Genomic DNA, 18002 nt, shown 5'->3' with positions numbered 1-18002 from the left:
ATGTGGCGGTGGTAGTGAATATCGGTTTGCGCGTATTCACGATGACTCGGGTTGTGCGGTCATTTCGTTGTGAGATATATGGATTGGGTTGGTGGATTTCGGGTTGTGCGAATTCACTAAGGTTCGGGTTGTTTCGACCATCCTCCATATGTGTTTTGGCTCGGGTTGTTTCGGCCATGTTGAGTTGTAATCTATTGGTTGTTTGATACACCAATGGTGGGGTCGTAAGGACCATGTTGTGGGAACTATCGGTCGTTTTATGCGTCGATGGTGGGGTCGTGAGGACCACGTGGTATGATTAGTGATGCGATAGCCGTGTTTCGCTCACATGTTTGTTACGGGTGTGACGATGGACGATTTCGTACACCTTGGGATTTGTGTTCCCATAGCCGCTTTGGGCGCTATCGGTTTCTAACCGTGGATTGTGTAACGACCCGACCAAAACCGTTATTGACGGCGTCGTTAACTTAGGTCCCGTTGCGTGGTCGTAGTCCCTATATTAGACTCGTTTGACCAAAATTATGTCGCGTTCATTTGAAAGGTACAAAGTTTAGTTTAACAAACGGATCGACAATAAGTATAAGTTTACAAAGTTATAAAGTATGAATGAAATAACTTGCGACATAATTAGTTTGAAACCACAGTTGCTATAAATAGCGTAAGTAAGTAGACAAAAGTTTGAATCCAAAAATGCTATCCCTAGCGTATGCATGCATGGTAGACTCCAATCAAGTAATCAAAGAGTGCGGAAGCATGTATCAAATAGCCAAGTGAAAACCTGAGAAAACATAGAAGAATCTGTCAACGCAAAAACGTTGGTGAAATCATAGGTTTGAGTAAGTGAGTAAAAGTAAAGTAAGTCGAACCACAAGATTTGCAAAGTTGAAATAATAGTAGTACATTCTAAAAGTTAATATTCACGAGCACCCAATTATCAAAGCTTAACGTTCCGTCCGTTGAATACCCCATCAATTAGTGCTAGAACAACACTGTTCCCGAAAATATATTTCATTCGTAAACGGTAGCGAACCGTTTGAATGAGGGTTTGTCAAACCCATATGGTCATATAACATAAGTTCTCGCTTACACCATCTGATGTAACTAATGATAATCGGATTGAGGATTTTCGTTCTAAACTCGTATGTAGAATGTTTGTTTTCCCGTTCTTGTGTTCACTTAGTTCAAAAGAATCGTTTATGTTTTCTCATCCCAAAAGTAAGTTCAAAAGAGTAAAAAGTGGGACTATGATCTCACCTCGAGTGCACGAGTATAAAGGTACTTCAACAAGTAAACGTGTGCATGAAAGTTGCTTAGCCTTGACCTAAACAAGTAAGTTATATCAATTAACCGGTTACGACACAAGGTCGGGTGAAATGTGTTCAATTAGTCCTACGGCTCGTTACGACTCGATTAAGTATAGCATGTGAATCACGTTGTCAAGTTTCATACAAGAAACAAGTATAAAAGCATGTTAGAACGATTGTAATAAAGTTTGAGTTGACATTTCAAAACCTTACCATTAGAAAGGAAATCTTATTACGTTTCCAACGATATTTGATTCATCAAAAACGGAGTTACGGTCAAAAAGTTATGGCCAAAACAAGTTTGCTGAAGTTCGGATGAAACAGGCAATTGTCACGGCGCGACAAATTGCTCCGCGGCGCGACAAATGCCTATGTTGAAGGTCAGAAAGCCTGAAAAACATGTTCTAAAATCACCCTTTGGGCCACGGCGCGACAAATTGCTCCGCGGCGCGACAATGGCCGTGGCCTGGTCCCTGGCGTGTTTCACTTGTTCAAGACTTGGAAATTTTCAAACAAACGCAAAACTCAAACCGTAAACAATTAGGAAGCGTATCTTATACCGTTGGAAAGCTCTTTTGACAAGGAACACAACTAAACATGTTTCATCAAACAAAAACAACATTTTCCATAACCGATTTCTCGTCAAGTGATCGTTTAAAAGTCCATTTTCAAAGTTTCAAGTTCATCAATTGCATTTTAAGTTTCGGGAATCCAATTCACACATATGATATGCCGTTTCGAAGGTAATTAAGCATACATTACAACTAATCACTAACAATTAACATTCCATGGCATTCAAGCATCAAAAGTTCATGTCAAGAACTATCAAACCCTAGTCAAACATCACAAAATCATTAATCGGGTTTTTGAAGTTTTCTTAATCAACCTACACATCCAAATGTGGCTAATGATACTAGTAACACAATTAAAACATGCACTTTAACAATCTAACAACATTAACTCATCCAAAATCAAGGATTAAGCAAACCCATTTCAAATGTTCAAACTAGTTACTCAAAACAACAAATCGAGCAAGTAAATCATATATTCATGCTAGACACGAGCCATAGACACTAACTAACACCATTTCAAATCAAAAACACGAATTTAGAGAAATCTAGAGTTTTAGAAATGTTACCCAAACGAGATGAAGTTGGTATCAAATTGTAGAGGATGAAGAGAGGATTCCAAATATGTAATTTGTTTTGAAGTTTGCTTCCCGATCCGAATTTAGATGATGATTTATGTTTGTGTTCTTGAGAGAAAAAAAGAAAGAAAGAAAGAAGAAGAAATGGATGAATGAGGGGTGGAGGTGGTGAGTGGTTGACTAGTCAACTACTAGCCACCTCTTTGGTCAAGTGGCGGAACTAGTCCCTCAAGTTTCAGAGCGGTTGCGGGAATTAACCAAACGAATATTTTTAAAACGCAAGTTAACGAGAGATGTTATAATTAAATGACGGAATTATTATGAACGTTAGTCAACGGAAACTACGAATTTAAATACGAAAGATTATGTTTTAAAAAAAAAAGACGGTGTTAAAATTAAATTTAACGGAAGAACGCGGGATGTTACAGATTGTGTTGTTACGGTAGTTGCGTATGGGTCGTATTGCGCACTACAATGGATGATTCGTGATTGGTGGTATCCGTAAGGATTCTTTTGGTTCGGTCTTCATTGTTTCGGGTCGTTGACCTTAGGTTGAGACTTGGTTGCTTTTAGAGTTGTACTCGGTATTAGTATGCTAAGGGATTGACATCCCGGTACGAGATTAGTTGAGTTTTCCCGATGTTAGGGTAAGAGCATGGTTTTAGTGCTCGGATTGTGGACTTGAGAAGTCGCGGGTGACGATTTAGTTGTGGAAGGCGATTCGTTGGAAAGAATTGCTTAGGAAGTCGGATTGAGACTTATGTCGAGGACCGTAGGGTGAGGTCTGTTTGGTTAAGTGATGAGGATCACGAGGACGTGATCGAGTTTAAGTGGGGGAGAGTTGTAAGACCCGAATATTTATTTTGTATACTTGTTTATTAAAGGCATATGAGATCGGGCTTCGTTGAATATTTATATATATTAAAATTGGAAAAGAGCTGAATCTGTCAATCTGCGCGCCGCGCAAACGCGCTGACAGAACCTATCTTGTTTTATTTATTTTAAATGAAGGGTATTTGGGTAATTTCACATGGGGCCGGATTTGTGGGCATTATCAGTTGGTTTAGATCCAACTTTGGATCATTTCACATCCATTCATCATCCTCATCCATTCTTAGAGAGAGAGAGAGAGGTTTAGAGAGAGATTTGAGGTTTTGGGGAAGAAGAAGCTCGAATCGATCAAAGTCTCGGGTTTTAAAGTTGTTCCTTTCGTTCTCGGCTACGCGGTGATAGTATTGGTAAGCTCAAACTCCGAATTTCATTTATTTAATTTGATATTCAAGTTAGGGTTTTGAGTTAATTTGTTGTAATACCCTTTTAGGTGATGAAATGGGTTTAGTGATGCTAGTAATCGGGTTTATTGTTAATTGTTGGTGGATTTTGGGTTGGTGAACAAATTGGCCATGTTTAGAACTTGAAATTTAGTTTAATCACTTTAGTTAGCGATTATGGAAGTATTGGAACCCATTGGAGGTTGTTTGGTTGACTAACTTTGACTTTGGGTCAAATTAGGGTTTGGTGGTGACTATGACCCGATTGGCGATTTAATGAGGTTTATAAACTTAAAATGGATTAAGTTGAAGTATAGAACCGAGTTAAATGTGTTTTGGTGTCAAAACTTGTAAAGGATGAGATTTTGGCCTTTATGGGTCAAAATTAGGGTTTAAGTGTCAAAATGGGTATGACACGTGTTTAACACTTGAGTTCGGGTTTAATTGGCATATTATGACCATTCTCACTTGTGTTAGTGATTATTGGTTAATTTTGGGCGCGTTTTGTACTTGGAAGTGCATTTGGGTCAAATTTGCACTAAGTGTCAATTTGGGTTGATTTGTGAATCCATTCTAAGTGTATTGTTGTAATTATGATAATGGAATAGGTATTTTCCATTGGCGAGTTGCAGATTATTTGGAAGCTTTCATCAAGACTTCAAGGTGAGTGATAATATCCTATATGCATATGTATGTGTAGGATGGGTGCGGGTCGGGTGAGGTGATTCTCGGTTATAGAGCTCACTTCACATATAGGTGGATTTGAAGGACTTGTGTATGAGTCCAATTGGCACGTTTGTGCGTCTTGGTTGACCATCTTTGGCGAAGTACACGTTTGTGTGCACGTTATCACACTTGGTTGTGATTTGGTTGTTATAACCCTAATGGCGAAGGGTTGATATGGTTGTGTGGTGGATTTTATAATCCCGTGACCGTGGGTTTTAGTATTGTGAAATGAATCTCGGGTAGTGCGGATTCATGGTGACTCGGGTTGTTCGGTCACCTTATTGGAGGTAATGAATCTCGGGTAGTGCGGATTCATGATGACTCGGGTTGTTCGGTCATCTTATGGTTGAGAAGTGAATTTCGGGTTGTGCGAATTCACAAGGCTCGGGTTGTTCGGCCAATGTTCGTGTGTTTGAGGTTAAGGGGTTAACCTTGTTCGTTTATATTGTTATATATATATTAATGTGTTGTTGTGTTGTAGCTAACCCTCCGGGTGTAGCTATTTGGCGATGTTTACTTTGTCGTTGGTGGACTATCTTTTGTGTTGTATCTTTAGCTCGTTGCTTAGATCGTACGGTATGCTTAGTGTAGACGCTTTATACTTGGATGCTTCGGTATGCGGTATTTGTTTTGTGTGGCGTATTCATTTTATACATATATATGTATGTAGTATATTATCATTCACTAAGCACTAGCTTACCCTCTCATTGTTGATTATTTTTATAGATTTCATGCGGACGGTGGCTCGGGTAAGTGCGAGGACTAGAAGACTTTCATAGCTTGCTTTAGAGACTTGCTTTTGGATCGTTTAGGATTGGGTAGCGTATCCCCGATCGCCATGCTCGGCTTTGTGTTGTATTAAAGTCTTAAAGTCGAAAATTGTATTTTGGTACTTAAGGTGGTAAAATGGGTCGATGTGGGACCCGCTTCGTAAACTTAATTTTATTAATTAAACGTGTTAGTTTTATATGTATGAATTCATGGTTAAAAGCGTTTTGGCTAAAAACGTCGGGAACGGGTCAAACATTTTGGCATTTTAAGTAAAACGGGACAGCGGGCTGCCAGACAGGTTCTGCGCGCCGCGCAACCTGTCGGCGCGCCGCGCAAATGGGTCAGTCAGCAAATTTTTTTTTTGTCATGAAATTTAACGGGGTTTTATACGCGGTATGGTTTGGGTTGTTACATTTTTGAACCTTGAGCTCGTAACATTTTCATAATGAGACCTATTTCATATGGGAAATTGGTAAGGATGCCCCTAAACCCAAGGCGTTTGACGATATATCCCTACATTTTCGTAATTGTTAGCATGCTCTTTCACCACGCATTGTGCATTTTGGTGACCAGTGAAATGGTAGAATGTTATAAGATGCTTTAACCTAATAATAAGCTTGATTATGTAGTTAACCACGCATTACTCTGTACTATTCTTAAGGTGGTTGAATCTCATAACAAGCGTCAACAAAGGAGCTTGATTATTTAGTTAACCACTTACGAAGCTAGGTTGAGGTGGAACAATAAATGCAGTATGCAAACCCTAACAAAACACAACAATAAAGTTTTCCACCGTTTAGTCAATTATCTAAGCTTCAACAATGTTATAGCTTGACAAACACAGTCGTCAAAGACGTACAAAATCTCAGATTATGCCACTATGACAGTACCTTAGCACCAGGTTGGAAGATACATATAATAACAGGATAATCAAAAGACATATTTACATTGGAGTACGTTGTTGTATAACAAGTGGAGATGAAACACTTCCAGCTTAAGAGTCACCTCTTAATCCAGCACACTAGAACTTGAGGATTTCGTCTAAGAAAAAGTGTCCTCACGATCTCCCTCGGCCACATCACCCTCTTCCAAATTGCTGAACTCCAAGAAATGGGTCGGCCTATGATCTTCATGATAATACTCTCGTGGAGTCCCCAGCTTTATACCGTACTTCATGCTAACAGTATGTTTCACCCCCATGAAATTATAATTCCAAGGACCGTTATCAGGGACCTGAGCCACAAATTCAAGAGCATAGTTTAGCAACATGGACAAAGTACATACTGTATATACAATGCACACTGAATTTAAAAACTTCCTTACCATATAAAAGCCCAGAAAACGGTCACTCAGAAGCATTTGAACCTTCTCATAGTGCGTCGGTAAGTAACCGTGAGGGTTACTTCCGGTGTCCTTGTTTGCACGACCCCAGTCATAACCAGTGGGGGTCAGCTTATACGCAGTCAACGAGCAAGAACCCGGAGTGAAGCTGCAAGTCAGTATAATCGACTTCTCCCCATCCCATTGCTTGTTATTCTCCAAAATCCGAGCATGAAACGTTAGGTCCTGCAAAATCCATTCACAAGCTTAATCATCAGCTGCCAAAAGATAAATAATTAGGCCAAAAAATCATGTCATAAAATTTAAGAACAGACCTGAGGTGAAAGCTGAGGGAGCTCGTTTGGCTGAGTGTGCATCCATCCCAAAGGTTCAAGATCGTTAAGGAAGTCATGTTCAGGGAGAGCAGATGGAAGATGAACTTGTTGATGAGTACCCCACTGCGGTGGCATTGCGATACACCGGATTTCTTTCACTTGGGGATTATCAGGTGGACTTACACCGTACAAGTACCCAGCGATTTGAGTTCGTAAGTCAGCAATGCATATGAATTTCTTCAAAATGTTCTTCGGCATGATGTATGTGTACCCTGTTTGCTGCACAGATATTAAATCCAACACATAAGATATAAGATCTTTGAAACATAAATACACTAAAGGTTAGTACAAATAAGTGTGTAACTGGTTTTACCTTTATGTCCTCTGAATTTACATATATGTGGTTCACACGGAGATATAGATTTGTAGCTGATATTGCTCTCACACGCCAATCCGTCTTGGAACCAAATGCAGCTTGTTCATAAGGACTTGTGGTTGTTACAATAAGTTCATCACCGTGAACATTAGTGGTCCTTGTGGTGACAGCCGTCAGTTGACTAGCTTCTTTTGCCTGGAGGATACAAACCAAATATAACATCAACGTTAGCAAGCCAATTTGATGTGATTATTACCAAGTATTATAGCATAATCTTCATAACAAATTATACACAATAAGAACTATCATACACAAGATCATTTTATGTAATAGGCTAATAAAACTGCAAACTTTTAGCAAGTAATTACCTGTTTCTCTATCTCGGCTATCTGCTGACGCTGCTGAGAAGGTGGAGTAATTTCAGCTCCAAGTATGATATCACGTATCTCGGATTGTGTTAGTGCTGAAGTATTCACATTATTCTTCTTCGCATAATCAGACAATATGAGATCCCTCAAAGCAACTTCAACCTACACCAAATAGAGCCCTTAGCTTCTGTTCGAACAATAAGAAAAAACACACAGTTCTATAAAAATGCAACTTCAAAAATTTATGAGACTTACCTTCACCCATTGATCATCCGTAAGGGAAGGCCAGATATGATGGGGCTCTGTGACGATTGTCTTATCAGGCTTAAGCAACATTTTTGCCTTCTCATTGTTTACATGTAGAGCGCGCAAAATCAAAATGAGCCTAGAGAAAGCTGTGTATGAAGATATACTCTTCAACCAATCATCATATATGTTGAAGAGAACCATTTGTGGTTCTGATGCTTTGAGAATCAGATCACCAAATTTCTCGATTTTCAAACATGCTTGAAATGGAAGCTGCAACTCGCTTCCTTTGATAACAATATTTGGAAAATCGAGCAAATGGACCTCAAGAGGATCCAACATGCCTTTACGGGTGACGATGATCTGCTTAGGCTGTTCTTCAACAGGCAAGGAACGAACAAGTGCAGCCACTTCTTCTGCTGTCTTCCACTTGGCCAATTGACCAAGACGTTTTTGACCTGCCCACACACTTGTGTGGATAACCTGCAAAATAAATGTTAAATAAATGAGTAAAACTACAATGGTATATTCAAAACTTTAATCCAAAACTATTGGTTCCAAATCGCCCCATTTACTTATGAATGGGTCGATACAAGTTATTTTTGCTACTAACGGGTCAAACAAGCAAAACTAAAAAATAATGGGCCAATAGTATATCTTTTATTCACATCAATCATCTCATTCAAATAGTTAAGAGTGGTACTCAATGAAATCATTTCTGTGATCAGAAACTAATGGCCTTTTTAGTTTTTAGACCCTTGTCTATTTTAACCCAATACCTAACCCAACAGATATGCTCACTATGCAAACTCTATCAAGAACTGAATGTCACAGAAAAGAAATACCTTCAAAAATAGCTGCCCTGTGCGCGGATTGAATATGAAAATAGCACCATTAATGGGTTTTGTTGTTAGATTTCCTTCAAAAGTCTTGTGGATGGTCACACGATACACATTTGTATCATCAACAAACCATATGATTTGATTGCTGAAGATTTCTCCATAATTTTGAGATGACAGATACGGTTCAGTTGGCTCCGAAGAATACAGCTGCAATCCCTTCCTTATACGCTCCCTTAACACATACAGAGCTGGATTTGACTGCATAGCAAAAAATATCAAGTTCAGCATACCTAAATCTTTATCCCCAATACTAAAGCAGCCAAAATATCCAAAAGAAGACACTTACCTTCATAATCTTATTCATAGCCTGAGCAAGTAGTGGCTTTGATCCAGGGAACCAGTTACCAAAAGCAGAATGCAAGTTGTATGCAAGATCTAGACCAATCATCACCCCTACAAGTGTAAAAATTTAAAAGCTTTAGGCTAAGCTAAACAAACAATAAAAAAAAATTACAAATGAGCACGTTATAAAAGGAATACAAAACTCCAATGATGTACCTGTTGGTGATGGATAGATGGACATGTTATCCGTAGTGTAGTCCATAAACTTGGCCCTGGTATAACGCTCAATATCATGGGAATCATAATCACCCCAACGAAGCTGCACATCAATCCAATACTTATTACTTGCTTTCTGATCAAAGACATCTTTGGACTCAGCTACCAAGCTAGGTTTTGACATGGGCCATCTATGTGCAGCAAATAGAAGAATATCAGCACAAGAACTGTTCATTTTGTAACTTTTTCTCGGATGGATTGTTTCCTTCTGCACCGTTTCGATCTCCAACGCATCCAACTCCTGATCCAGCACCTGACAAAGATCCATCACAACACTCTCGTGGACCTTTTGCCACAAGTGAGCACGGAAGATTTGAATTAGAGAGATCTTAAGGGTGGGAATCTTTCCATGCATGAAAATTCCAGTCAGATCCAGTTGCACTTGGAAACCGACGTAAACGTTAGCTCGGTTGATAGTAGGTGACCACCAAAGTGTGAACCTACGATTTGGAATTTGGTTCAACCCTGATCTCTGAGCATTAGTCAGCTTCTTGTACTTCATTGACTCCTCAAAACCTGATGCTTTCTCCCAAAACAGACCCTCCCAAGTTGGGAAACTGTAAAACAATAAGAAAAGGATCACTATAACGTTCTGGTAATCCAAACTCAAAAAAACAATAGAAAACTCGTGCGTATAACATTTGAATAGAAATTGGAAAGAAATACTAAAACGTACTATGTTCCCTTGAACAATGTATGCTCCAGAATTCCTTCAACACCACCAAGTGCTTGGATAACATCAGTTCGGTAATTATTCAAGTTCCAAAGTTTACCATCATGCCTCTGATGGGTCCACCAAAATGGATTTTGTTTCAGAACTTGATATTGCTTAAAATCTGTCCTCACCCTCCATCCTTTGTCATATGCTAATGTGTGCCGATCCTTTTGGAACAAGGTATTAATTCTTGGTATTCCACGATCCCATGAGTCCTGACAAAATATAAGAAAGTGTTACTTTATACACATATCAATTATTTTACAAGTAAGATTGAATAATGTACAACATCATATGCAATATACTCACTTCCAAATCCTCAAGTGTTAAACGCCTGTTTTGTGACTGAGCTTCCTGGCGCTTCAGAGCATATTCTGCCCATACACGTTGTGAATCAATGAATTCACTCTCCCATGGCTGTTAAAAAACAGAAAAGCAGTCAGATGCCACGTACAGTATCATAACATGTATTTTTTTAACAGCAAAATTTATTAAGCCAACTCTAGCAAAAAAGCTAAAGAAGCAATTACAAAGGCATTAGAAGCCAATACCTGTATATAACGATATAAGTTCGGAATCAACTGGTCTTCTTCATGACTCATTCCACTTCTAAAGTGTGTCACCCCAACATCTGTCTGCTGACTGTACCGGAGATCACTCTGTGGAATCAATATGTGTCCCATTGACAACATACCCAGACCTCCAATCTCCTTGGGTGTGTAAAAAATCACAGGTGGAAACCTGTAAGCAGAAAAGTATTACATGTCATACGCTAAAAAATCAACATACTACACATCAACTTAAATTAGACTCGACGAATACCTGCTTGGCATTTTTGAATTCAAACCAATCTTGATACGGGTTTGGATCTTGTTTTCACATTTGACAAGCAAATCCAGAAGTTCCTGTGTATGCACAGTTGCTTCACGGAAGTAGGTCATCAGGCCTGCAAAATTAATATTAATAAAACTATTAATTAATTATTTACTAGATACATGAGGAAACAAATTGAAAATCATAGAGAAGTCTGTAATCCGCACCTATTAGAGCTGTGTTCCACTTGTTAACGATTTTTGTGAAAGTTGTAGACCCTGAACTCATGAGAATCTGTCTAACACGATTTTCAAAAACTTTCATGTGTTCGTCATCAACACGTAAGAAGGCAACTGCTGTACGCTCTTTTGTCTGTTCATTCTGCAAATTCCAAACTCCATCTCTTGTGTTGCTGAACGCCTCCTGAGTCATCCTTATTTTTGGTAAAATACGAACCTCAAACCCACACCTGCACAATGTGAATACATGTGTTACTATAAAATAGTAAAGAGCAGGTCATTTTCAGAGAAAAAAACTAAGGTACAATAAGTTGTCAAGGATCATGAAACATACATGCTAAATAGCAGGTTTGGATTGTCTTTGCTATAAACAGAAACAAAACCGTTCTCCCACTCCAGGGTTGTGATGCTTCGAGGAAGACGATTCTTCATGTCCCAGAAGACACTTCTCCCAAGATTCACTAAAATAAAAATAAAAAAAAATAACAAAATAAGTTTCGGATATCAATTAAGAAACCCCTACTGCATGTAATGTGTAACATTAAATAAATGGTTTACCATCATGCTTCATGAGCCTCATTCTTGCGTCTCTGGGCCAGCACTTCTTATTATTGTAACCAACCATATTTTCATTGTTAGGATCAGGGTGCTCAGTAAGATAACGTTGGATAAGATCCCTAGCCTCTTCGTGCGTGAAACGGAAAAGAATGTGAACTTTATCAATGTAACGTGAGTACAGCCGTATCGGATGTCGTGTTTCAACTTTGGTGTCCCAGAAAGTGATGAATTCATTAGGCATTTGTGGTGGGCCAGCAATCTCACTTGCACGGGTTAAACCCAGAAGTAAAAGATCCAACACAAGTCCATAGTACTGTACCACAAAAGAAGCAAACTGAAGACCACGTATCAGCCCATACGAGTTTGTGTGACTCATATCTTTATAAGACAGTACAACGTTGTTCTTTGCTGTCACATAATCGGCAATATTATGGTCAAGGACCAGTCGTAGAAGCCTGTTGAGCATAGTCAAATCAATCTTTTCAAAGAACTTTTCAAACTTTGTCTGAAGCATCACGACACACTGCCCATCACCAGTGTCCCAAACACCCTGCAAATTGTTTATGCCCTGGCACCATTTATAAACCAAAAGTGGTGGTGGCTCTGAATCTGCAGGTTTGATCCAATTAGGAAAGAGATGACGCTTGTCGCCTTCGTACCATAGATATTGATCGAGATATGCATCTGTGATCTTCTCAAGCGGCTCAATCTCATAAACTGGGATAAGATAGCTGTATAGATCCATGAACTCAATCCCAACCTACAAAAAATAACCCGCTTAATATTCAGATATGAAAATGTGAAAATAAACACACAAAAAGCATGTCAAGAACGAACTTCTTTGAAAGCACGTTGGGTAAGAAGATGACGCTTTATTCTTGATAACGCCTCGTGTGGATTGTCATAGGCTTGTTCAATCAAACCCAATTCTTCTCTCTGAAGCTGATTCAATCTTACAGCGACACTATAAGATTCTTTAAGTCTCTCAAGAGCAAGAATCAGAAGCTTTGTGTCATGCTTGTAAGACAGTGGAGGAAACGGTATGGGTGAGAACTTTCTTGATTCCAGCCAATGCACAGTGGTGGTATAGATAGCCACAGCTTCTTCTGGGGTCACATATGGACCATCTTTCAAATAATTGTGTTGTCGCTCCTATAAAAAAGACATAACATCATATAATAAGTACATACCAAAGGCCTTTTGTCATTGACATATATATAAATACACACACAGATATACATACCTGTTCTGCCTTCAGCCAAAGACGAGTCAATCTCCCCAAATTTTTCCTGCAGACAGTCTTATCAACAGTAGCACCCCTTCTTATACGTTCACGATTGTAGTGAGCAACATTTGTCCACCAATCAGCCTTTGATTTCACATAACGAAGAATCATGTTCTCAATTGGAACCGGTAGACCAGGAACCTATAAACACCAACGTTAGATGAAAAACATAACACTGAATGCATGATAAATGTGAGAAAAATGTTCACATAAAGGTACCTTCCAAGGTATATTCGCCTTCCAACAACGCCATGCTTCACTCAAGTGCTGCAAGATGGTTCTTGCCTTATTCTGTTTAATTCCCTCTGAATAAATCATAAAAATTAAAGATTGTTCAGAGCTAACTTCTATTCCAAATTAACTATAACAAAAACAAAACTAGCGAAGTATGGCATCACAAATAGATTATATTATAGTTAAGAGTATAACCTGGCATGGCATCAAGGACATCATGCATCACAGCTGCACGAAGTTCGAGATCAAAGTGACTTTCAACACGTTGCTTTGTAACAGTCTTAGCCACCCCTTTAGAATGTCGCCCCTCAAATTGGCGAGCAAGTAAATTTCCCAGCCACCTCTCAAGTAGAGGCACTATACCTCTAAGGAAAAACAACCACACCCTCCACATAGGAGCCCAAAAGCCACATCCGGGCCCCTTTCCAACAGGCCCAGTATTAAACCGATAATATATCAGATGCTTCAGATCTTTACACATCCGAATCTGCCTCATGAGTCGGTATTTGTAACGATACATACCAGTCAACTGGCCAACGTGTGAGAAAGTATACTGAAGACCATCAGCCAACTGGAAAGCATCCACATTCCCCAACCGGAACTGAATATTCGCATCAACCACAAGCTTTGTTAAACGCAAGATTTCACGACATAAATGGAAAGCGTTTCCGAATCGTGATTTCTTACGCTCCTTGGTTGTAAGAGTCTTAACCGGTTTTAAGTTGAAATTATAATCAAGATGGAGATAGTTGAGATTCTTCCTATGAATCAACAGATTGAGCATGTTGTATCCCTGTTTACAAACTTGTAAGCCTGCTTCAGCCCAGTCAAGTTCTGTGGTCTGGAAAAACTTAGTCGCCTGGAGAGACCGAAACAAGTGCTTCTTCTTTTGAGCTTTAGGTGGTCTATGGTGCAGCTCATTCAAAACAAAACACTTCAATAGTTTCTGGTAGCTGACCCGAACCTTTACTGGGTATGAAGGAGGACTGCAAAAACAAAAATCCACATTGAATAACATCAGCAGGTAACTTGAAATGACATGTCCAAAATACACCCAAATTATAAAATATTAAAATAGATAAAGATAATATAATAAACCATTAACAGATACTGAATCATACCAGTGTTCTTTAAACCATTCAGACACAAGTGGGATATCTTCAGCACGTCTCGTCCGGCCAGACCGCATGTTAAACGGGCGGGGCGCAAACAACAAAGAAATACCGGCAGCTGTGGTGTCAGTATATAACGGGGTGCTAGTAAGCAAAGGCTCAACACCCTCTGGCAAACAGAAATCTTCCTCATCTTCATCATCTTCGATGGGTTTCTTTTCACGTCGATCTTTATTTGCGGAAGTTATGGGGTGTATAAGAGGATCATAATAGAACGCGGGCAAATCCGGATCCTCTGTTTTTATATACATAACCATTGGTGTATGGTACACGCATAATCTTACCTTCCTTGGCCTATTGTTATATAGATGAGGAAAAGCAATCCTGTATTCAGTCCTCAAAGGCGATCGGATAATCAGTTTATTGATATCATTGAACTCATTCCAATCTTCATCGCCTTTCTCCATGTCACGATACAAAGGTTCAAATTTTGGACCACCTACATACAACAAAAAATCTTTAAAAAACATGCTCTACAGAATCACAAGATAATCAATTTGCTCAAACACATTAATAAAAAACTTACCAGGTATGCACATGTTGAGAGCTTTGGCAGTGAAAAAAGACTCCATGTCAAATAAGTAAAAGTAATTTCGATCAATTAGATCAGAAAGTAGTTGGCCTGCCAAACGATGGAGAGTAGCCATGATAGGGAGTGAAAGATGCCACTTTCGATAACTTGGTCCATTGATAAGTTTGGTCTTCACAAGAGGCTTATGGTCATAAAACCAAGTATACACAGCCGAATCTTCTTCCTCATCCAACTCCAGCTGAATTGGTTCCAAGGGATCCACGTCAAGAAGATTATCAGCATAGTCTAATGGAGGCTCTTCATCATCAAATGGAGGAAAACGCATTCTCTTGAAATGCCTTCTATCTCTCTTTTCTCTTCGCATCATAATCCACATAGTCCCCCACTGCATATAAATTCATCAAAATCAAATTCTTTCTCTAAAATGAGCAAGCAACTTAAACTAATTTAAACAAAGAGCCAACTATTAAGTGCTATAATACAACAAAAGTACATGAAGGCATACCTGAGCCAGATATATTGGTTCAACAACCCATGGAATCTCATTCACAAACGTGATTGCACCAGTAATGTGGTATAGCACCTTAACATCACGGACCTATGCAAACAAAGGATCAATTCATATTAAGAAACAGAAGTTAGTAAAGCATGTCATGACATCAGGAAAAAGAAGGTTATGGAGACAAACGAGTGAAATAAAAGTGTACCTGTTCCCAAGGCATTGGCATATTCTCTAGAAGCTTGTAGACTGCATGAGGAACAAATTTAAGAGCCCCTAGATATACACGTTTATCATGTCGATATTTTTTTGAAGACATATCACCATGATCCCTATAATGAAACAAATTAGAATAATTAGATCTTCATCCCGGAAAGTACGCAGTTCATGGTTTCTTCCCTAATAAGACTGGAAGAAATAGAAGGTTCAACTGTCTTAGCCAACTTATAGACAATCAGGTGACACGGATAAAGAAAGTAAAAGTCTTAATTACTGCAAATTAACTACCAGGAAACTATAGAATATAGACGTTTGCAAACCAAACGATTGACGATATAGTCAAAACTAATCAAAAATGAGAAATCAAACACGTGTCATGAATCCTGTACCTAATGACCATAAAGTTCTCTTACAAATTATAGGCCATTAGCTTCATAATGTCATATACATGTAGAAAAATATATTAACTAGAGTCTAGACAGGAAAAAAACTGGTGAAATTTACAGAATATAGTTTGAACATTTTCCAAGTTCCACAGGAAGAAAAAAGATAGCAAGTTTGCTAACAATCTAATGCATAGACTAATAGTTTCAAAGCTAACAAACACCAACTAACGTGTAATGAATATCTAATAAGTGATTTATGCTCAATTTAATTGTAAGCAGCCATAGAGACAACTCCAACGCCATCATAGTATGAACTGCAAGCACGAAATCATATATATAACTAATGAAGCTAGATTTACTTTAGCAAACACACATCCAGTTCAAGATTGAAGACGAGCAGATAAATAAAACTCACCTAATAATCTTCCTGACATGTTCAGGAGGCATATCTTCTTTCTGAGTCTCAACAAAACCAAATTTCCTTTTATCTCCATATCTTTTCGAGTTCAACTGCATCCACTTCCTAGCTTTTTCTTCTAACCTAGCTTCAGATTCAGCAGGAGACGGTAACACAGTATACGACGGTTGTGCAGCTAGCGGTGGTGGTATTGAGCCACCAGCACCACCAGTCCCCGGCGGCGCTAAAGGCGGGGGGCCACCAGTCCCCGGCGGTGCAATCATACCGTTATTGTTCCACATCGGTTCCCCGTTGTTATTCCACATGGTTCCTTATAACCTAATCATAAACCCTAGATATTGAGAAGACGAAATTGCAACAAAGTTTGTAAACGGAATCAACCGCAAGTGAAAGTGCGTTTGATTAGTGTAACTATACTATGAATGAAATCGGAGCTAGGTGCGTTTTGTGAGGTTTTTAATGGCGGTACTAGGGTTTCGGATCTCGGTACGGAAGCGAGTGTGTGGAGTACCAAAATAACGAAATGAGGGAAATAAGATCAGCGGGGATTAGAAGGGTGTGTAAATATAAAGAGGGTTAAGGCGGTTTGAACCGTGGTTAGAATACGTGGTCGAGTCTTGTTAGAGATTAGGGTATTACCCGTGAAACCACATGTTTGCTTAAACGAATATGTTTTAGGTATTAAGTTAATGTAAATATTAAAGTAATTTAGTTTAACGAACCCTAAAACCAAAGATTCCGAGAAAAGAAATTTGTCGTTGTTTTTACAAACATATTGATATTTGTTATAAGTCATGTGTCATGGTGTAGTGGCCGACACTTTTGATAAAGTAAAATTTGGTGAATCAACATATTTGGTGGATCACGGATATTACTGTTCCACCTAACTGCACAGTAAATTATTGTACTATAAGTATGTTATCGATTGTAATCAGTAGGTACACCATTCTTGAATAAGAATTTAATCTCTTCTATCTTCCCTCATATTAGTAAGATATATGTCATATACAATATTAAATCATAACACGTTATCAGCACGAAGAGCTCCGTATAATTAAGGTGATTTTTCCACTTACCTAACCACCACTTCCACCTCTCAAGATTCCCGCCGTCCGCCGCTGAAACCGCCGAAAGATCTTGAAACCTCCGATGTGAGTTATACTTATCAGGTTGTTGTTCGAACTGGGTTTACGAAGAGGACAAGAAGAAACAGAAAAGGTTAAATGTATCAGAGGTGCAGGTGCAGCGTTTCTATTGTTCACGCAGAAACAGAAATTAAAAGAAAAGAAAAAAAATGAGACAGCTACAACAGTGATTTAAAGTGATGGTGGTGTTGTGGTGGCTTGTTTGATTCGATGTTTACAGTAGTATGAAAGCTGAAGTTTGCAGCTGCTTTAATTGATAGAAACATGGAGATAATAAGAGAAAACGGTTTGTAGAAAATAGGAGAGGGAGAGAGAGAAATAGTTAGATAGTTGTAAGGTGGCTAAGGTGGTTTCTTGGCGGATCATGGCTGTTATGGGTGGTGGCGGTTTGGTTCATGATTGCAAGTGATGTTCAAGGTTGATCAAGTAAGTGTAATTTGTATATATTTATATATCTTATTTA

The 18002-nt window shown here is 38.8% G+C and overlaps 1 protein-coding gene across 1 annotated transcript; it reads right to left on the bottom strand.

The window, feature by feature from the left end:
• Positions 1-5903: 5903 nt before the first annotated feature.
• LOC139894680 (pre-mRNA-processing-splicing factor 8A) lies at positions 5904-16909 on the bottom strand. The gene is made up of 25 exons (XM_071878084.1): positions 16392-16909; positions 15580-15703; positions 15378-15470; positions 14867-15257; positions 14290-14779; positions 13364-14154; positions 13154-13239; positions 12893-13075; positions 12487-12801; positions 11650-12409; positions 11426-11552; positions 11080-11321; positions 10862-10985; positions 10591-10780; positions 10349-10456; positions 10001-10254; positions 9265-9881; positions 9053-9159; positions 8710-8964; positions 7874-8347; positions 7619-7780; positions 7248-7445; positions 6875-7153; positions 6543-6785; positions 5904-6452 (listed from the first exon to the last, which is right to left on the bottom strand). Exons 1-25 carry the CDS (start codon positions 16697-16699, stop codon positions 6261-6263), a joined length of 7113 nt encoding a protein of 2370 aa, XP_071734185.1. The 5' UTR covers positions 16700-16909; the 3' UTR covers positions 5904-6260.
• Positions 16910-18002: the final 1093 nt, after the last annotated feature.

Source organism: Rutidosis leptorrhynchoides, chromosome 2, assembly GCF_046630445.1.
Source record: "Rutidosis leptorrhynchoides isolate AG116_Rl617_1_P2 chromosome 2, CSIRO_AGI_Rlap_v1, whole genome shotgun sequence".
Classification (NCBI taxonomy): domain Eukaryota; kingdom Viridiplantae; phylum Streptophyta; class Magnoliopsida; order Asterales; family Asteraceae; genus Rutidosis; species Rutidosis leptorrhynchoides.
This window is presented reverse-complemented; position numbering and strand designations above follow the sequence as displayed.

Coding starts and splice junctions, on each gene's coding strand:
- LOC139894680 (XM_071878084.1), bottom strand. CDS start 16,699: ATGTGGAATAACAACGGGGAACCGATGTGGAACAATAACGGTATGATT. Junction 13,240..13,363: donor TGTCCTTGATGCCATGCCAG/GTTATACTCTTA, acceptor TGATTTATTCAG/AGGGAATTAAACAGAATAAG. Junction 10,986..11,079: donor GTGGAACACAGCTCTAATAG/GTGCGGATTACA, acceptor TTAATTTTGCAG/GCCTGATGACCTACTTCCGT.